At 41.3% G+C, this 22,558-nt stretch overlaps 1 protein-coding gene across 2 annotated transcripts in view; it reads left to right on the forward strand.

The window, feature by feature from the left end:
* The window catches only part of NR3C2 (nuclear receptor subfamily 3 group C member 2), a 434,797-nt gene that overhangs the window by 336,772 nt on the left and 75,467 nt on the right, over positions 1-22,558 (forward strand). For both annotated transcript variants that reach the window (XM_060400978.1, XM_004017206.6), the window contains exons 5-6: positions 3,643-3,987; positions 6,285-6,429. In XM_060400978.1, the coding sequence (XP_060256961.1) occupies positions 3,643-3,987; positions 6,285-6,429 (490 nt within the window). The remainder of the gene's footprint in view (positions 1-3,642; positions 3,988-6,284; positions 6,430-22,558) is intronic.

The following is a 22,558-nucleotide window of genomic DNA, read 5'->3' on the forward strand; positions in this document are numbered from 1 at the left end:
CTGGAGCTCAGTGAAAAGAACTGACTCATTGGAAAAGACCCTGATGCTGGGAAAGAGTGAAGGCAGGAGGAGAAGGGGATCACAGGGGATGAAATGGTCAGATGGCATCACTAACTCAATGACATGAGTTTGAGCAAGCTCTGGGAGATGGTGATGGACAGGGAAACCTGGCGTGCTGCAGTCCATGGGGTCACAATGAGTCAGACATGATTGAGCAACTGAACTGAATTGAAATGAAACTCATTTGGCATTTCTGAGCTTTCTCTATTATTCATTTATTCACTCATTCACCCATCTTTCCCATTATCTAGTAAGCTCTTCATCAACCCCACCCACCTGCTATCCACCCACCAACCCTCTCGTCTACCTTCCAGTTCTCCTACCCCACCCCCCATCTTTATTTTACCATCTCTATCATTGTTGCTATTATTGTTTAGTTGCTAAGTTGTGTCCAACTCTTTTGTGACCCTATGAACTCTAGCCCACCAGGCTCCTGTGTCCTTTGGACTTCTTAGGCAAGAATATTGGAGGGGGTTGCCATTTCCTTCTCCAGGAGATCTTCCCAGCCCACGAATTGAACCTTCATCTCTTGCATCTTCTGCATTGGCAGGCAGATTCTTTAGCACCACCTGGGAAGCCCAAAGTTCAATACAAAACCGGAAATCCACATTAACATCCCATTGATCACAGAAGAAAAAAATCCACTCAAACAAAGATAGACTTCTGTTATTGAATCAGTACATTTTCCTGGACAAAACTGGAGTACCCCATGGAGAGCAGAGAGAAGACTCACTTGTCACGCAAAGAGGGATCTCTTCTGCATGACTGAGCCATCAAGAGAAATGTGAATGAAAAGCAGTTGCTGTTGCAGCCTTTACAATAGCCAAGACATGGAAACAACCTAAATGTCCATCGAGAGATGAGTGGACAAAGAGGAAGTGGTACATATATATGGTGGAATATTACCCAGTCATTAAAAAGAACAAAAGAATGCTATTTGCAGCAACATGGATGGAACTTGGGATTAACATACTAAGCAAACTAAGTCAGAGAGTGAAAGACAGATACCGTATGATACCACTTACATGTGGAATGTAAAATACAGCACAAATGAACTTATCTATGAAACAGAAACAGACTCACGTAGAGAACAGACGTGTGGTTGCCAAGGGGGCAGGGTTGGGGAGAGGGAAGTTTGGGATTAGTGGATGCAAAGTACTATGTATAGAATGGATAAATAAAAGTCCTATATAGCACAGGGAAATATATTCAACATCCTGTGATAAACCATAGTGGAAAATAATATGAAATATGTATGTGTATGCCAGAGACACTTTGCTGTACTGCAGAAATTAACACTGTAAATCACCTATACGTCAATAAAAAATTTGTAAGCAGTTGCTTAAAGTTAGTACTTATTCTTTGGTTTTAATTAAGATGAACGCATTATTTGTTGTCCAAAATGTGGTACTTTTAGGAGTAAAAGGGGGCACTTACTAATAATCATGCTGGAAAATAAGCATAAACCAAATTGATCTAAAACAGGACTGTTCTAGATAAATTAGAACATGGTCTCTTGTACATATATTCTCCTGGAACTCTAAAGTGGTATTCCTGTACAGTATTTTGTGATCTCTTTTAATTATAGACCATGTGATATGTGAATTGTTTATTTATAGTAAAAAAAAATAGAGATTTTTAAAGATTGTGTAATGGTATAACTCACACCTGCCTTTTTTAATAGCATTAATTTCCTGTACATTTACTAGTTAGCACTCCAATTTGGAATTGTCTAGATACTTCATTTCTTCCCTTCTGTTGTCTTGCTTTGGGGTTGGTTGCAACCCCATTCATTCAGTGGAAATGTGTGAATTACTTGTGCAGGCATAACATTTACCAGGGTGACGTGGGGGCTGTCAAAGAGGAGGAACACCCAACCCTTATGTCTCGGCAGTTCACAGTATAGTTGGGGATCCTGGTCTAACAGCATTTGCACAAAATTACTACTCCAAGTAAGCAGTTGGTTACATGTAGGCCACAGCAAGAAGATCAGGTGACAGAGAAGCACCAAAGGGGAACAAGTCAAGGGCCAGGGAAAGCTAATTAGAGGGAGCAGAGACAGGGCTCAGACAGTAAGTTCACTCAAGTCAGACTAGCTCTTGTTGCCAACTCTGGTGGATAATAGATGGGAATTTTTTATTTATAAAAGATGTGGTTGTGGCTTGTATAACTTGATAACATCTGAAGTAACTTATCCTTCCTCTGAACTCTTACATCTATTTTACATATGCTAGCTGTGTGATCTTGGACAGATGTCTCAGCCCTCCTGGTCTCAGTTTCCTCATTATAAAATGAGAATTATGATAGTACCTAGTCATAAAACTAAGTTGTTAAAGTGGTTAATTTATAGAAAGCATAGAGGATAATGCCTGGTATCAGAAAAATGTTGGAAAAGGACTGTTCCTACCAATATAACAAGACATCTTTAGAGAAAAAATACGTTTTCATCAATATAAGTTAATGTTGCTGCTGCTGCTAAGTCACTTCAGTCATGTCCGACTCTGTGTGACCCCATAGACAGCAGCCCACCAGGCTCCCCCGTCCCTGGGATTCTGCAGGCAAGAACACTGGAGTGGGTTGCCATTTCCTTCTCCAATGCATGAAAGTGAAAAGTGAAAGTGAAGTTGCTCAGTCGTGTCTGACCCTCAGCGACCCCATGGACTGCAGCCTTCCAGGCTCCTCAGTCCATGGGATTTTCCAGGCAAGAGTCCTAGAGTGGGGTGCCATTGCCTTCTCCATATAAGTTAATATTTGATTGCAATTTACCTCATGGACAGTATCCCCAACATAACCTTTTATTTAACTCTCTTTTTTGGTACTGTTTATTTCCTTTCATTTTTATTGAGGTATTAATTGACATATAGCACTATGGTACTGAGCGACTTCACTTTCACTTCTCACTTTCATGCATTGGAGAAGGAACTGGCAGCCCACTCCAGTGTTCTTGCCTGGAGAATCCCAAGGATGGGGGAGCCTGGTGGGCTGCCGTCCATGGGGTCTCACAGAGTCGGACACAACTGAAGCGACTTAGCAGCAGCAGCAGCACTATGGTAGCTCACTCCAGTATTCTTGCCTGGAGAATCCCATGGACAGAGGAGCCCAGTGGGCTACAGTCCAGGGTCACAAAGAGAGGGACACCACTAAAGTGACCTGAAAGAAAGTGAAAGTCACTCAGTCCTGTCTGACTCTTTGCTACCCCATGCCATGGAATTCTCTAGGCCAGAATACTGGAGTGGGTAGTCTTTCCCTTCTCCAGGGGATCTTCCCAGCCCAGGGGTAGAATCCAGGTCTCCTGCATCGAGGGCGGATTCTTTACCACTAGGGAAGGCCAACATGCACTATATATAAGTTTACAGTGTGCAGCTTAATGATTTTGATGACTTTACATTATGAAATGATTATCCCAGTTTAGTGAACAGTCAGACCCTCATATGGACACAAAAGGAAAAAATAAAAATTTTTCCTTGTAACTCTTAACAGCATTCATTTATCTGTAACATATGGAAATGCTGTACTTGACATATTTATCAGGCCAAACATAATCTTAATTTGCCCTTATTGTTTATCACTTTGTTTTTACAGCTCGAAAGTCCAAGAAGTTGGGGAAGTTGAAAGGGATTCACGAGGAACAGGCGCAGCAGCCTCCTCCCCCACCCCCGCCCCCCCAGAGCCCGGAGGAAGGCACTACATACATCGCGCCTGCGCAGGAGCCCTCGGTCAACTCGGCGCTGGTCCCGCAGCTCTCCACAATCTCGCGAGCGCTCACACCTTCGCCTTCTATGATCCTTGAAACCATCGAGCCCGAGATTGTGTATGCAGGCTATGACGGCTCCAAACCAGACACGGCCGAAAACCTGCTCTCCACCCTCAACCGCTTAGCCGGCAAGCAGATGATCCAAGTTGTGAAGTGGGCGAAGGTACTTCCAGGTAAGGATGGGCTCTCCTTTCTGGGGCTCCATCCTGGACTGGGCGCCTCAGGGCCACAGAGTGCGCCATATGCAGCGGTGCGGTTGAGTTAGCGTTCGTCTCAATCCTGAGACCCAGCTTTTTGTTTTTAACTCGATGTCAAATTCAGTGTGTAGAAAAAGTCTGGTGAGTGTGCTCATCTCTCTTGAGAAGTTAGAGTTAAGTATTCTAGTGTTAATATAATGTATGCATTTCTTATGTTGAGGATTGAAATGGAACATTTCATCCCAGTAATATTAATAAGGTGAAACACATTCTAGGTGTCAAAGCCCCAAATAAGCCCATTATTAGCAGCTCATAACAAGAGCTAATCTAAGCCTAAACCGGGTTAATTAAGACATACACACTACTGTATATGAAATAGTTATATATACTATATATGGGCTTTTCAGGCGGTGCTAGTGGTAAGAACCCACCTGCCAGTGCAGGAGATGTAAGAGACCTGTTTTTAATCCCTGAATTGGGAAGATTCTCTGGAGAAGGACATGGCAACCCACTCCAGTGTTCTTTCCTGAAGAATCCCATGGATGGAGGAGCCTGATGGACTATGGTCCACAGGGTCACAAAGAGTCAGACATGAATGAAGCAACTGAGCATGCGCGCACATACTATATGTATCTAGATATAAAATATATATAGCACAGGGAACTCGACTCAATACTCTGTAATGACTTCTATGGGAAAAGAGTCTAAAAAAGAATGGAGATATATATATATATATATATATATATATATATATCCTGATTATAACTGTATATATATAAAGTTATATATTCTGTATATAAACGGATTCACTTTGCTATATACCTGAAACTAACACAATATTGTAAATCAATTATATGCCAATAAATATTAATTTTTAAAAAAGACCAGTCAAGTAAGCTTTAGGGGACTCTGCATCTTGCTGAAAATACCATCTTACTTCGAGCACCCTTTAAATTGTCCTTGAAATTCCTAATTTAGTCATTTTTTATGCTGTAGAATTTTATTAATAAGGTCCCTGTTAATCTATGGAAACATCGCTTAGAATTGCCCTCACATTGTCCCAGTTCGTTAATCCAAAGCCATTTCTTAGATGACCCGTGGTCATCCAGCAGCCATGAAACAGAAGATCATCAGAAGCCCCAGTTCTTTGAAGGGAGGCTTGCCCAGGTGAAACTACATGAACAGAAGGATGCCCTGGTACCCCTCGGAGTACGGAGGGTGGAAAAAGAAACGAATGAAGGACTTGAGGCCCAGAAAGGGAGACTGAGTGAGGCAGGACCAGCGCCAAGGATGCCTGAGGACACGCGTGCTCAGTTATTCACTCGTGTCTGACTCTTAGATCCCCATAGACTGTAGCCTGCCAGATTCTTCTGTGTTAGGGATTTTCCAGGCAAGAATACTGGAGAGGGTTGCCATTTCCTCCTCCAGGGCATCTTCCTGACCCTGGAACTGAACCCGCGTCTCCTGCATTTCAGGCAGATTCTTTACCATGGAGCTATTGAGGAAGCCCTGCCAAGGATGCATATTCTGCCTCAAAAGTCTGGTTATTCCCGACTAGGGGAAGCAAGGAATAAGACTTTTTAAATCTCTGCAAACTCATGAAAACTAACCAGGAAACCAAGCTTCCCTGGTGGCTCAGACAGTAAAGAGTCTGCCTGCAATGTGGGAGACCTGAGTTCAATCCCTGGGTTGGGAAGATTCCCTGGAGAAGGAAGTGGCAACCCACTCCAGTATTCTTTCCTAGAGAATTCCATGGACAAAGGAGCCTGGTGGGCTACAGGCTATGAGGTCACAGAGTCATACTCGACTGAGTGACTAACTTTGACTTCACTTTATGAAAACTAAAATTTTCCACCACTATTGCAGGTATGCAGTAGTAGACAGTCATTAAATTATCTTTGGTTTGAAGATATCAGTTGTGAGTAGGCTGAAGCAAATGGCACAGGTTAACACACATTCTTTCCATCTTGCGTTGGACACGACTGAGCGACTGAACTGAACTGAGCTGAAGGGTGGTAGACCACCATCCACAGTGAAACGTCCAGGATATCTTAGTTTTCTTTGCCCTGGCAGTTTATGCTTCTTGAGAATTTAGAGTGAATTCAACATAAAATGTTAAACAAGGCCAGGTCCATGATAGCTACTCTGGAAGGAACTGTGGAATTGCTTTGAGTCGATGAGAAGAGAGGGGGCAATGGGGGTGGACTTAAACTTTTTCCTGGGATGTACTTAAATGCTAAGTGTGTTCTGTGGTAAATTGTTCTGTTCTTCAGGATTTAAAAACCTGCCTCTTGAGGACCAAATAACCCTCATCCAGTATTCTTGGATGTGTCTGTCATCATTTGCCTTGAGCTGGAGATCGTACAAACATACAAACAGCCAGTATCTCTATTTTGCACCAGACCTAGTCTTTAATGAGTAAGTACCTATTCATTAGCCTTCATAAAATAAACTGAAGAGTTATTCATTATGCTTTTTTATGCTTTCTTTTTTTAAGTGAAGCAAATGTTTTATTGAAATCAGTTGTCAAATCACAATTTATCCAGATGAACATAATGCTACATTGTTCTTAAAAGAGCGGACACAAATATGGCACAGATAACAATCCAGCCTCTATCAAAATACCATTTGTAAAGACCCTGACTTATTTCGTGCTGTGTGTGAATGGGGGTCCAGCATGTAAGGTGGACTCAAAAGCAGTCAGTTCTTTTCCTGATAATGTGAAAACATTTCACTACTTTGCCTCAAAAGGAAAGTACACGCATCCGTCCAAACAACCGTAACAGTTAGGAGAAAAGACTCCAAATGATTTCTAAACAGATGTACCTTTATGAAAGAATACACTGATAATGTGTGTGTGGTTTTTTTGGTTGTGCTGGGTCTTCATTGCTGCACGCAGGCTTTCTCTAGTTGTGGTGAGCAGCGCGTGGACTTTCTCTGTTTGCAGTGCGTGGGCTTCTTGCAGTGGCCTCTCTGGTTATAGAGCTTAGGTGTGGGCTTCAGCAGTTGTAGCACATGGGCCCCATAGTTGCGACTCACAGGCTCTAGAGTGCAGGCTTCAGAAATTGTGGCAAATGGGCTTTAGCTCCTCCGTGGCATGTGGAATCTTCCCGGACCAGGAATCGAACCCATATCGCCCGTGTTGGCAGGCGGACTCCTATCCACTGTAGGAAAGTCCCACCAATATTTTTCAAGAGTTAAAAAGCTATCAGGACTTTCCTGGTGGTCCAGTGGTTAAGACTCCCACATTTCTTTGCAGTAGGTATGGGTTTGATCCTTTACTGGGGAACTAAGATCCCACATGCCATGCAGCAAGGCCAAAAAATTTTAAAAATTAAAAAACAAAAGCAAATAGAAAAAGCTATCATTTGAGAACTTAAAAATTACTTTTTATAAAATTATAATGCACATGTCTGAGTATATGTAAGAAATTGTCCCAAAGAAAGACAATCCAGTTGGCTCCCAAAACTTGGTTGGTATAAAGCCACAATTAATAGAAAGGCATCTCTTTTGCTGTCTGCTCCAGTTGGGAAGACTGTCTAATTTCTAGGAAATGTGAGTGTATAAAGTGCCAGTTTTTGAGCACGTTCATAGAATGATTCTTTTGTTAACAGTATACAGCTGCTCAATGTGTTTTCATGACAATCATAATTACCCTTCTTTGCAATCGTAAGAGAAGCCAAAATGTTATTCTGTAGTGAAACATTTTTAGTTTTATCATGCATTTTAAAAAGATGGAAAGAACTGTAATAGACTTTTCTTTGGCCATGAATTCCTCACTATGTTAAGTTTAACATTTTAATATTGTTTGCATTCTACATTAGCACATTCCGTTTATGTTTATATCTAGCCATGCTTCTTTGTAATTGTTGGGTCAAGAAATACTTAAAATAAAAAGGAACATTTGAATGATGATAGTAACCACAGCCATATTCTAACAGATGGCTCTCTCTAGAGATAAGAAAATAGGGGAGGAAGCAGATGAGAATTAGATTGGTGAGGTAAGAGAGAGAAGGGACATGAAACATTCACGGTGGACACGTAGTGCCTAAATACCTAAACTGTACTGGTGGTAGTTTTCCTGAGAAAATCATTTCACCCAAATATAGCGGACCAGAGAGGCAATTTTAGTTCAAGATAAATGAGGAGCATCAGTTGTTGGTTCCTGGGGTGACCCTTCTTTTGGCAATCAGAACAAATAATTCTATGAGTACATAAATTTTTACCAAAAGCATGAAGTGAGGCCAAACAACTGACATGCATGTTTTAATTTGTTTGTTTTCCTCAATAATCAGCTGATATTATTAAATAGGAAGCTTGTTTTTCAATGTGGTCTATAAACCAAAAGGAAAACATTTTGGGATTCCCCGAGGGTCCACTGGTTAGGCCACTGTGCTTCCAATGCTGGGAGCCTGGGTTTGATCCCTGGCTGGGGAACTGAGATCCTGTAAGCTGCTCATTGTGGCCAAGAAAAAAAAGAAAGCATATTAAGGAGGGTCTTTGCTTTAAGAGGACATGTGGGTAAATTAGAATCTCTTAGTTCCATCCAGATGTCTCCTTCAGGTTTTAACAGAAGATTCAAATAATCCATTTAATCTTATTCAGTGACTCTTTTGATTCTTTATTGTAAAATGTGTTTAATATAAAGTGTTCCTCTTTAACCATTCGTGGTACAACAGTAGCATTCATTACATTGACTTCGTTGTGCTCCATCACCACCCATCTCCAGTACTGTTTTCATCATCTCAAACAGAAACTCTAGACCCGTTGAGCAATAACTCAGCATCCTCCTTTCCCCCAAAGCCCTGATAACTTGCCTATTCTAGATATTTCATATAAATGGAACCATGTAATATGATTCCCTTTTTTTGGTCTGGCTTATTTCACTTAGCATAAAGTTTTCAAGGGTCATCCTTACTGTAGCAGGTATCAGAGTTTCATTTCACGGCTGGATAATGTTCCACATTGTATGTGTGTAGACTTTATCTCATTATTTGCAGCTTCTGTATTTGTGCATTGGTCTTCTGGCACATTTATCTGTAAACCCAGTAAGTTTGAGGTGCCTGACGTGTGCATTTCAGCTGAGATTCTGCCGCCTTGTTTCAGTTCTCATACGGTAAACAAGTATCTTTTACATGGTCTATTTAGTACCATTTTTGCATTGTTGTGCTGTTTTCTGATGATTTCACTGTCTAAGATGACCCATGAACAGAATGCTGTAGTGCGTTCTGGTGTTCCTAAGTGCAAGAAGGCTGTGAGGGGTGTGATGTATTTTTTAGGGAAAAAATAAAGATGTTCGATAAGCTTCTATCAGGCATGAGTAAAGGTACTGTTCGCTATGAGCTCAGTATTAATGAATCAACAATATATGTTAATAGGGTGTCTTTTAAACAGAAGTACACACAAAGCAAGATTAGGTGTAGATCAGTTGATGAAAATGTTATGAGTGGTAGCTCCCAGGAACCTCACCCTGTATGTCCCTTTGAAGGAGACATAGCTCAGTATTAGCTCACAATTATTTTTGTGTCTGCTGTAACTTTATAGAACATAATTACCATATTTGTTTCTTTTATTTTTACCAAGTAGAATTGACCACATTTTATCCATTCACAGACACTGATAAAATTAATGTCATTGAAGGTTTTTTAGAAGTAGACAAGAAACCGAATACAGATGAAAAGGTCATATAAGGTCTATGTGTTTATTTGTTCTAGAAAATATTCATAGAAATAAAATGGAAATAACCAAAAAATTCCCTTCTAACATTATAAGTAATTAAATAATATGACATTGAATAATTACTAGAATGAACATTTTGTTCCCTGTTCTTAAAAGCTCTGACCTCAACTGCAGCCTAGACTTACTATGTTTTCTCTCAAGTAGAAAGAGCAAGGCAGAAAAAAAATTTTTTTTTGCATTTTTCACAGTTGGAAGGAAAACCTACTCCCAGTAAACATTTGGAAATGGCATAAAGCCTTTTGGTCAGATCCCATCAACAAATAGAGTTGTTGTGGTGACTCAGTCACAAGGTTGCTATCACAGACCCTATATATTTTAGGGAAATTAATAAGTTGCAGAGTATGGGGTACAGCTGAAGTTTGTATATGCGTCCTTCATCCTGCATTTATTGAGGAGATATTTACTAACACTCATCAATTTTCTAAGCAGTGATTTTTGAATTGTGAAATATATTAATATACCCTATCTCATGGAATATATAGTCTAATGGAAGAAACAGACATTATCAAAAAATTCTAAGATCATAATTGTGATAAGTACGGAAAGAAGAGTACTTTGAGAGCAGTTAAGGAGAGGTATTGGTCTAGACAGTGAAGGATTCCCTGGGATTGATGAAGCTAGTGTCATCCAGGGCCAGGAAGTACAGGAGGAGGAAAGTTGATGTAGGCTGAGGGACCAGCACTGAATGCAAGGCAGCATCACAATGGACCTGGATACAATACAGAGATGCCCAGTGGCAGAATCAGCATGAGTTGTGGGTGGTTGGATTCTGATAGAAATTGGAGAGGAGGAAGAGGAAGTAGGTGGGCAAGATGACTTTCAGGCCTCAGCCATAAGTACCAGGGAAGACATGGCACCACTCACTGGGTTAAAGAGCTGGATTAGAGGACCAGGGCTTGAGAGGGAAGAGCATGAGGCCAGTTTTAGATGTGTTAAGATTGAATTGCCTTTGACTCATCGTCTAAGAGGAGATGCCAAACGGTCAGTTAACTGTACAGATCAGAAGCCTAAAGAGAGGTCCTGCTGGAGCGAGAAATTTTCAAATACATCTTAGAGGTGGGGGATAAAAAAAGAAAGATAGGAGAGTGTTATCTCACAGATTCCAGGGAAAGAGAGAACTTTGGAAAAGGAGCTGTGGTGACCAGTGCTAAATGCTGTCACAGTCCCAGTAAAATGGGGGCTGGAAGGCTTGAACATGCTTCTCCCAGGCCTGCCAACAACTTCTGAACATGCCCCCGCTTTCCCCCCAGTCAGTGCCCATACCTTTTACCAAAGAGAAGGGGAGAAGGTGCCTTTTTGTGCAGGGAGTAATGCATGCCATTCAGCTGAGGATAGAATGCACTGATGGGGCCCACCCTTGCTCTCCCACTCATCCTCAACTTCTTGGACCCCTCTTACCTGTGTTGGCAGCTCTTTGTCAGTGTCCGTATCCCTCCCCTGTTTGATAGCACCTCCTCCTTGAAATCACAAACTCTGTCTTAATCATTTGTTAATTTCCAGCCCTTGGCATTGTGTCCAAGGCATAGCATGTTCTCCATAAATATTTGTGGAATGAATGAAGTATTGAGCAAATGCACCAAATAATCTGTTCATCAAGAGAGATTTTTAATTATCATTGCTATTTATGAGGTTAAAGTTTATGACCAAGACTGTGATGCAGAAATGATTTATTTTCACCAATAGAGGTGTAGCTATATTTAAAATGGAGAAGAAAACTTGAATAGTTGATTGTGTGTTTGCCTTCAACTGTGAAATGATTCTGAGAGTTCCCAAAGATCTTATCCTTCAGCTGTTATTGGAGCTAAAGGAAAGATGCAAAGTAGGGAATAAGGAGAACATTATTTTAAAGTTTTTATTAAACTTTGGGGTGAAGATATGAGTTAATACTTTAAATTAGAATACTAGAATTTTTATTATAAACTCAAAACTTTCAAATATGTATTAAATGATTCATTATTCAATTTTGCCTTGAAACAGCTTATCAAATATGGCTTCAAATCACTGCAAGTATTCAAATTTCTTATCGATTTCAATACATATATTAAAACTCCCATTTAAGCCTGTAATGAAATTTCTTCAAATTTTTGTAATTTCTGAAATGAAGGTTCAGTGTTTTGTTCTCTTTTAAGTCCAACCAATAAGACAGATGGGTCATGGTGGAGAGTTCTGACAAATGTGGTCCACTGGAGAAGGGAATGGCAAACCACTTTCGTATTCTTGCCTTGAGAACCCCATGAGCATTATGAAAAGTCGGAAAGATAGGACACTGAAAGATGAACTCCCCAGGTCGGTAGGTGCCCAGGATGTTACTGGAGAAGAGAGGAGAAATAACTCCAGAAAGAATGAAGGGATGGAGCCAAAGCAAAACAACACCAAGTTGTGGATGTGACTGGTGTAAGAAGCAAGGTCTGATGCTGTAAAGAGCAATATTGCATAGGAACTTGGAATGTTAGATCCATGAATCAGGGCAAATTGGAAGTGGTCAAACAGGAGATGGCAAAAGTGAACGTTGACATTCGAGGAATCAGCAAACTAAAATGGACTGGAATGGGTGAATTTAACTCAGATGACCATTATATCTACTAATGTGAGCAAGAATCCCTTAGAAGAAATGGAGTAGCCATCATAGTCAATAAAAGAGTCCAAAATGTAGTACTTGGATGCAGTCTCAAAAATGACAGAATGATCTCTGTTCGTTTCCAAGGCAAATCATTCAATCACAGTAATCCAAGTCTATGACCCAATCAGTAATGCTGAAGAAGCTGAAGTTGAAGAAGTCTATGAAGACCTACAAGACCTTTTAGAACTAACACCCAAAAAAGATGTCCTTTTCATTATAGGGGACTGCAATGCAAAAGTAGGAAGTCAAGAAACACCTGGAGGAACAGGCAAATTTGGCCTTGGAGGACACAATGAAGCAGGGCAAAGGCTAATACAGTTTTGCCAAGAGAACGCACTGTTCATAGCAAACACCCTCTTCCAACAACACAAGAGAAGACTTTACACATGGACATCACCAGATGGTCAACACCAAAATCAGATTGATTATATTCTTTGCAGCCAAAGATGGAGAAGCTCTATACAGTCAGCAAAAACAAGACCAGGAGCTGACTATGGCTCAGATCATGAACTCCTTATTGCCAAATTCAGACTGAAATTGAAGAAAGTAGGGTGTGTGGCTGTCTGTGGGGTCGCACAGTCGGACACGACTGAAGTGCCTTAGCAAGCAAGCAAGGGAAAACCACTAAACCATTCAAGTATGACCTAAATCAAATCCCTTATGATTATACAGTGGAAGTGAGAAATAGATTTAAGGGACTAGATCTGATAGATAGAGTGCCTGATGAACTATGGACAGAGTTTGTGACATTGTACAGGAGACAGGAATCAAGACCATCCCAAAGAAAAAGAAATGCAAAAAAGCAAAATGGCTGTCAAGGAGGTCTTATAAATAGCTGTGAAAAGAAGAGAAGTTAAAAGCAAAGGAGAAAAGGAAAGATATAGCCATTTGAATGCAGAGTTCCAAAGAATAGCAAGGAAAAATAAGAAAGCCTTCCTCAGTGATCAGTGCAAAGAAATGGAGGAAAACAATAGAATAGGAAAGACTAGAGATCTCTTCAAGAAAATTAGAGATACCAAGGGAACATTTCATACAAAGATGGGCTCAATAAAAGACAGAAATGATATGGACCTAACAGAAGCAGAAGATATTAAGAAGAGGTGGCAAGAAGACACAGAACTGTTCAAAAAAGATCTTTATGACCCAGATGATCACAATGGTGTGATCACTCACCTAGAGCCAGATATCCTGGAATGCAAAGTCAAGTGGGCCTTAGGAAGCATCACTACAAACAAAGCTAGTGGAGGTGATGGAATCCCAGTGGAGCTATTTCAAATCCTGAAAGATGATGATGTCAAAGTGCTGCACTCAGTATGTCAGCAAATTTGGAAAACTAAACAGTGGCCACAGGACTGGAAAAGGTCAGTTTTCATTCCAATCCAAAAGAAAGGCAATGCAAAAGAATGCTCAAACTACCACACAATTGCACTCATCTCACACACGAATTAAGTAATGCTTAAAATTCTCCAAGCCAGGCTTCAACAATAAGTGAACTGTGAACTTTCAAATGTTCAAGCTGGTTTTAGAAAAGGCAGAGGAACCAGAGATCAAGTTGCCAACATCCGCTGGATCATCGAAAAAGCAGGAGAATTCCAGAAAAACATCTATTTCTGCTTTATTGACTATGCCAAAGCCTTTGACTGTGTGGATCACAATAAACTGTGGAAAATTCTGAAAGAGATGGGAAAACCAGACCACCTGACCTGCCTCTTGAGAAATCTGTATTCGGCTCAGGAAGCAACAGTTAGAACTGGAAACTGGACATGGAACAACAGACTGCTTCCAGATCAGGAAAGGAGTATGTCAAGGCTGTATATTGTCATCCTGCTTATTTAACTTATATGCAGAGTACATCATGAGAAACACTGGGCCAGATGAAGCACAAGCTGAAATCCAGATTGCCAGGAGAAATATCAATAACCTCAGATATGCAGATGACACCACCCTTATGGCAGAAAATGAAGAAGAACTAAAGAGCCTCTTGATGAAAGCGCAAGAGGAGAGTGAAAAAGTTGGCTTAAAGCTCAACATTCAGGAAACTAAGATCATGGCATCTGGTCCCATCACTTCATGGGAAACAGTGGAAACAGTGGCAGACTTTACTTTTGGGGGCTTCAAAATCACTGCAGATGGTGATTGCAGCCATGAAATTAAAATATGCTTACTCTTTGGAAGGAAAGTTATGACCAACCCAGATAGCATATTAAAAAGCAGAGACAATACCTTGCCAACAAAGGTCTGTCTAGTTAAAGCTGTGGTTTTTCCAGTAGTCATGTATGGATGTGAGAGTTGGACTGTAAAGAACGCTGAGCGCTGAAGAATTGATGCTTTTGAACTATGGTGTTGGAGAAGTCTCTTGAGAGTCCCTTGGACTGCAAGGAGATCCAATCAGTCCATCCTAAAGGAGATCAGTCCTGGGTGTTCATTGGAAAGACTGATGTTGAAGCTGAAACTCTAATACTTTGGCCACCTGATGCAAAGAACTGACTCATTTGAAAAAGACCCTGAAGCTGGGAAAGACTGAAGGCAGGAGAAGGGGATGACAGAGGAGATGGTTGGATGGCATTGCAGACTCAATGGACATGAGTTTGGGTAAACTCTGGGAGTTGATGATAGACAGGGAGGCCTGGCGTGCTTTAGTCCATGGGGTTGCAAAGAGTCGGACACTGAGCAACTGAACCGAATATTTTATAATTAAAAGTATATATATTTATTAATTTTATTGAGGTATGGTTGATTTACAGTGCTAGGTTAATTTCTACTGTACCACAGTGACTTAGTTATACAAATATATTGATCTATTTTTTCATATTGTTTCCCATTGTAGTTTATCATAGGATATTGAATATGATTCCTGTGCTATACAATAGAAGGTTGTTTCTCCATCCGATATATACTAGTTTGTATCTAGTCCCAAACTCCCAATCCATCCCTCCACTCACTCTCCCCCTTGGCAATCACAAGTCCGTTCTCTATGTCTTTGAGTCTTTTTCTGTTTCATAGATAGGTTATTTGTGCTGTGTCTAATCAGTGCTTTAGATTCCATGTATATATATTGTATGGTATTTGTCTTCTGTCCAAGTTAGCTCACTTAGTATGATAATTTCTAGGCCCATCCATGTTGCTACAAATGAAATTGTTTCATTCTTTTTAATGGTTGAGTAATAGAGAATGAAAAGTGTATTTAAAAAGCATGTTTGTATTGTTTCAGAGCCCAATTTTTTTTTTTAATGCATTTTGGATGAATTTTCACTGACTTTGTAGCTCTGAACCTTTAATTGTTTGGGTTCAGAGACTGTTGGTAAGAGAGAGTTTAAGTCTCCGTGCCCCTTTCTGAGTCTCTCAGGTGAGAGCTGAGTGCGACTACATGGGGGACCTTGTTTGACCAGCTTGTGAGCTCAACCCACCCTGCCCTCTGGGCTCAGAGCTGCTCATCTGATGGCAGTGCCCGTAGAGAAGTGCAGGAGGCAGTTATCAGCCGCTTCAGACCATGGAGGGCTGCCTGCCCTTGTTTTATCCCTTCTGAGGGCCGCCATAGTCCAGCTGACTTCAGTGAGGGGCTCTCCCCAGGCCGCTCTGCCCAAGGAACCGTCCCTTCAAGATCCCTCTGCACCTAAAGTCCTAAAGCTCCAGGAGGCTTGCCTGAGAGGGGCTGCATCTTGCGGGCCTGTCCAGGTTGTTCAGGCTGGAATCGGTGTCCCCACAGGAGCCCGGAGGGTTGGAGTGAGACTGAGACATGCCCCACCCTTGCTTCCCGAGGGGCTGATCAATATTCCTGAGCCATAGGAGGTGACTTCGGTGCCTGGGCCTTGATCCAGCCAGGCTGGGGCGGGCAGGGCATGGGGTGTGCCTGGCTCACACCTCCAGCACTGGCTCCCTCTGCTTCCCCCTCTGTGCCCAGCCTCTCCTCCCCTCCCCTCTTCCCTTGCTCCTGCTTTCAGGTCTGATTTCTCCCCTCCCTCTGTTCCACTGAACTGTGGAGTTGCGGTAGTTTCCGGCTTCTGACCACCTCCTTTTCCCCCTCCCCTCCCCACTTACTCATCTCTTCCCTCCTCACCTTTCACTTCTGCGGCAGTATAGGGGAATAAACTGTGTAAGAAGAAAGTCCTCCTCTGTCTCCATTAGCCCCTCCCATGCCCCAGGCCCTGGACCAGAAGCTGGAGGGCCAAGGCCGTCGGTAGAACGATCTGAGCACTTGGCTTGCCAAGCAGGACTCGGACCCCCACTTAGATAGTATGAAAGCCGCTCATCTCATCACGTGTCCACCTCCACATGCCCGTCTGTCCTCCTCACCCAGGCCCAGCCTCTGTAGATGGTCGAGTGTGAGACTCCTGAACAAAGGAAAACAGTTTCACAAATAGTAAGTGATAATTCCTCGTCTCCAAGGGACAGAAACATTGCAGAATGGAACTAGCTTGTTTTGCACAAAAGTGGGCATAAAGGTTTGACATAGTTATTCTTCCAAGGAGCAAGAGTCTTAATTTCATGGCTGCAGTCACGATCTTGCATTTACTTTGGAGCCCAAGAAATTGAAATCTGACACTGTTTCCACATTTTCCCCATCTATTTGCCATGAAGAAATAGGACTCTTGAAAGCCCTTTGGACAGCAGGAAGATCAAACAAATCAGTCCTAAAGGAAATCAACCCTGAATATTCATTGGAAGGACTGATGCTGAAGCTCCGATACTTTGGCCACCTGATACAAAGAGCTGACTCATCGGAAAAGACCCTGATGCTGGGAAAAATCGAGAGCAGGAGGAAGAGGGGGTGACAGAGGATGAGACGGTCGGATGGCATCACTGACTCAACGGACGTGAGTTTGAGGAAACTCGGGGAGATAATGAAGGACAGAGAAGCCTGGCGTGCTGCAGTTGATGGGGTTGCAAAGAGCTGGACACAATTGAGTGATTAAACAACAACAACAAGGCGTAAAGGACATCTTGCCATTGGAAGGCAGGCAGGCAGAGGGAGCTGCAAGGAGGGTGTAGTGGGGTCTTATTTGTAAGCAACAAACAAGAAATAGTTAAGTTAGAGGACTTCTCTGGTGGTCAGTGGTTAGCACTACAGGGGTCACGGTCGTCCCTGGTCTGGGAACTAAGATCCCAGAGGAAGATTGGTGTGGCAAAAAAAAAAAAAATGCTGGAGGAGGCCTAACATTCTTCTGTCTTTGACATATTTAAATACTATTCTTCCCCCTCCCACATTTGTATAGGATTGGTTAATATAGTTAATAAGGTTTACTTTAATAATTGAACTGTATACCCAACAAATGAAAGATACTCATTTTAAAAAATACTCAGTTATGTATGAGGACAAAGGAAATGTAGGTAAAGTTCCAAAACAGAAGGGACTGTATTCTTTTTTAAAAAACAATATTTCTTCTTTATTTCTCTTCTTTTTTAAAAAGTATTTAGAAAGATGGTAATAATAACCCTGTATGCGAGACAGCAAAAAGAGACACAGATGTATAGAACAGACTTTTGGATTCTGTGGGAGAGGGAGAGGGTGGGATGATTTGGGAGAATGGCATTGAAACATGTATACCATCATGTAAGAAACGAATCATCAGTCTAGGTTCGATACAGGATACAGGATGCTTGGTGCTGGTGCACTGGGATGACCCAGAGAGATGATATGGGGAGGGAGGTGGGAGAGGGGTTCAGAATTGGGAACTCCTGTACACCTGTGGCAGATTCACGTCAATGTATGGCAAAACCAATACAGTTCAGTTCAGTTCAGCTGCTCAGTTGTGTCCGACTCTTTGTGACCCCATGAATCACAGCACGCCAGGCCTCCCTGTCCATCACCAACTCCCGGAGTATTGTAAAGTAAAATTTAAAAAAAATTAAAAAAATAAAGTATTTCTTCCCTTTTATCAAACAAGCAGGGTAATGAGAGGTAGAGTTGCAATCAAAAGTTACTTTCAGGTATTTCAGCGGAGGAAGCGAAGGAAGGAAGGTTCCTGATGGAATGGGTAAGCTGCTCACATCAAGAAAAGTCCATCACAGGGAATTATAAGCAATATCCTGTCATGGATAACAGTATGAAACCACAATGGAAAAGAATATGAAAAAGAACAGAAAGATGTGTATGACTGAATTACTTCTGTATAGCAGAAAGGAACACAACATTATAAATCAACTCCGCTTCAATAAAAAAGAAAAGTTCCTGAGAGGAGTGTGCAAGGGCCAGGGACCCCCTTCACCTGAGAAAGATGAGTACACTGAGGTTAGCAGTCTGTGTTTTACTTTCTAAAGTTTTTTGAGGGATATCGTTGCTTTGCAGTGTTCTTTCAGTTTCTGCTGTATAGCCCAGGGAATCAGCTACACGTGTACATATATTCCCTCCTTTTTGAATTTCCTTAAAAAAAAAAAAAAAAGCCGTATTTTCTTTTCCTCCCGTTCAGGTCACCATAGAGCATTGAGTAGAGGTCCCTGAGCTATACAGCAGGTTCTCGTTAATTACCTGTTCTATATATAGTATCAATAATGCATGTATGTCAATCCCAGTCTCCTGATTCATTCCACTCCCCCTTTCCTCCTTGGCATCCATACGTATTTTTTCTCTACACCTGTTTGTATTTCTACTTTGTAAATAAGGTTGTCTACCAATTTTTTCAGGTTCCACATAAATGTGTTAATATATGATATTTGCTTTTCTCTTTCTGACTGCCTTCAGTCTGTATGACAGTCTCCAGGTCCATCCATGTCTCTACAGAAATGACCCAACTTTGTTCCTTTGTATGGCTAAGGATTGTTTCATTGTATAAATACACCACGCCTTCTTTATCCATTCTTCAAGTAGAACTGAAGTTAGGCATTCTGATTCGCTTCTTGGCCCGTCTTGTCTTTCCTTATCCCTGCCTCTCGTTTGGGACCACTCTGAGGAGGAAGAGATAAGTGATACTCAGTGCATTCATTCCACAAGCACTTCCTGAGCAACTTGAATACACCGAGCACTGTTCAAGACACTGAGAATTCAACAGTGAACAAAACATGGGGCTCCGTTACTGGTGCCAGGTGGGTGGAGCTGTGGAGAAAATGAGGGCAGTGTCGGGCAGAAATCCTGCCTGCCATATCCCCAGGGAATATGGCTTAGCTAACATACCATCATCCTCATAGAAGACCATGAAAAAGTGGTTCTGAAAATAGGGGCAATTTGAAGGAATCCTCTCTCAGAGGATTTGCTAGTACCTTTGGTTAGCCCCATCGATGACCTTTGGGTGCTTTGAAAGATCCAAAGTCATTCCTGACTCAGGCCCTCTGTGCCTGCTGTCCCCTCTGTGAAGGACGGTGGTGGTTTCTTACCTTGTCTTAGCTCAAAGTATTCCTCTTCAGACAGATTTTGCCTTACCCCCAGATCTAGGGTAGACACCCACCCTGCCTAATCCCTCCCATCATGTCCCATGTTTATTTTCTTCAGAGCAGGTGCCCTGACACCATGATGTAGGCTCAGGGAGGGGAGGAGTCTGACCTGTGTAGTTCACCATGGCCAGCACCTGGGATACTGTCTGGCATTAGTAAGTGCTTGATGAGCTAATTAATTTTATTTTTTCTGTGTTTTTTAAATTTTTTATTGGAATGTAATTGATTTATAATGTATCAGTATCAGGTATACAGCGAAGTGAATCAGTTATGCATATACATATATCCATTCTTTTTAAAAAAAAAATTCTCTTCCCATGTAGGTCATTACTGAGTATTGAATTCAGTTCCCTATACTATACAGTATGTCCTTAGTAGCTATGGTTATCGGAGTAGGGGAAGGAGAGAGGATAAATTGGGAGGTTGGGATTGACATATACACACTGCACTATATAAAATCACAGGAATTAGTTTTTAAATACTATGTGCAGCATTATTTCCCCACAGAAACTCTGTAGCAGCCAAATGACCCTTCCACATCCCTTCATCCTGTCTTGCCACTGCCATGCCTGTGCTCCTGTTTTCCTTTCCCCTCTGCCCCAAGCCCAAGCCAGAAGGTGCTTCCTCTGATCACTTCTCTTACCATCAAACTCAAGAGTGACTTTTCCCAAAAACCTCTTTTCTTCTGTCAGTTTTTTCCTGTGTTTTACATACACGCTTTTACTCCAAGTATACTGTAAACTCCTAGAGTACAGGAATTATTTTTAAATTTGTCTTTAACGTCTGGCAAAATGCTTTCTATATAATTGACACACAGTGGTGATGTTTAGGTTCGTAATGAATCTTCTTTCCAATACAAGGGTCAGAAGCAAGAATCCTGATGTGGATTGACCCTACAGTGCTTTAAGGGCTTAGCATGTGAATTTCATGAAAAGGCTCTTTCAGGATTGACTTCAAGAACAGTACATGCTGTAATTTATTAGTTCTTGCCTGATGTTTCTTGTAGTATACTTGAGAAATTTCCTAAGTAGTTAATGAAGCTGAGTAATTGTCAGTATAGTATGAAATTAAAGCAAAACAAATAGACTGCAAATGGAATGAACTGTTTAAGCTATTTTTAACTATATTGAAATCACAGAGTAGTGATGATGCAGGAAATATGTCCCAGCTTTACTGTGGCTAACTAGAGGGAGCTATTTTTCATTTTGAATAAAAATCAGAATCAGCTTAAGATCATATGTTATGTTTAAAAGGCTTAGTGTGGCTAATATTAGCATGTTGTCCTTTATTCCAGTTAATGTGCTCAAGGACTGTGGTCTCTTTGGCTAAAAATACTCTCCTTTTCCACACAAAATAATAGCACTAGAATTAATTTCTTTATTGAAAAGATAAAAGAGAAAGTTTTGATGCAGTGATTCTATTGCAAGATGGGGCAGATGACAAGGAATGGATTAATTAATTAACACAGTTAAAGAGGGCTCCAGGCTTCCTCCCTTGACACAGGTCATAAGATACAAAGATGTTAGTTTGATTGTGCACCTGTCATTGAAGGAAAACAATCTTGTCTTGATAAATAAAGTATTTTCTGAACTTGCGTCTTTATACACTTTTAAAACCCAAGCCATGTGATTAGCTATTTTTATTGTATCACACTGAGCGATGATTTTGGTTTTAGATCCTCACTTCCACCCATAAAGTCATAAACTAATTTAATGCAGTTGTTTATAGAGGGCTCTGGAGAAGTTATTTAAGTTGTCTTAAGTTTTGAGATTGATACTTTTATGAAACAAACAAGTGGAGAAGGAAGAGAAGTCAAAAAAAGCCCCATGTGTGGAGACCCTCTGCCTCCTTATTGAAAGCTCAGCCATGTATCTGGGTCACGTGCTCCTGCACTGTGGCACAGATGTCATCTCAGACAACATACAAGTTACAGGTGTCACAAGCTTTGTCTAACTGGGCCCATCTCGGTCCATCCACCTTGGAAAAGATACTGTCTATTCCATAGTCAGTGTAATGACTGGTTTATAAACTCTTTTTTTTTAATTTAAATTTATTTATTTTACTTGGAGGGTAATTACTTTACAATATTGTATTAGTTTTGCCATACATCAACATGAATCCACCACAGGTGTACATGTGTTCCCCATCCTGAACCCCCCTCCCATCTCCCTCCCCATACCATCCCTCTGGGTCGTCCCAGTGCACCAGCCCCAAGCATCCAATATCCTGCATCGAACCTGGACTGGCAATTTGTTTTTTATATGATATTATACATGTTTCAATGCCATTCTCCCAAATCATCCCACCCTCTCCCTCTCCCACAGAGTCCAAAAGACTATTCTATACATCTGTGTCTCTTTTGCTGTCTCGCAAACAGGGTTATCGTTACCGTCTTTCTAAATTCCAAATATATGCGTTAGTATACCGTATTGGTGCTTACTTTCTGGCTGTATAATAGGCTCCAGTTTCATCCACCTCATTAGAACTGATTCAAATGGATTCTTTTTAATGGCTGAGTAATACTCCATTGTGTATATGTACCACAGCTTTCTTATCCATTCATCTGCTGATGGACATCTAGGTTGCTTCCATGTCCTGGCTATTATAAACAGTGCTGCGATGAACATTGGGGTACATGTGTCTCTTTCGCTTCTGGTTTCCTCAGTGTGTATGTCCAGCAGTGGGATTGCTGGGTCATAAGGCAGTTCTATTTGCAGTTTTTTTAAGGAATCTCCACACTGTTCTCCATAGTGGCTGTACTAGTTTGCATTCCCACCAACAGTGTAGGAGGGTTCCCTTTTCTCCACACCCTCTCCAGCATTT

The sequence above is a fragment of the Ovis aries genome, chromosome 17, assembly GCF_016772045.2.
Source record: "Ovis aries strain OAR_USU_Benz2616 breed Rambouillet chromosome 17, ARS-UI_Ramb_v3.0, whole genome shotgun sequence".
In the NCBI taxonomy this organism is placed as follows: domain Eukaryota; kingdom Metazoa; phylum Chordata; class Mammalia; order Artiodactyla; family Bovidae; genus Ovis; species Ovis aries.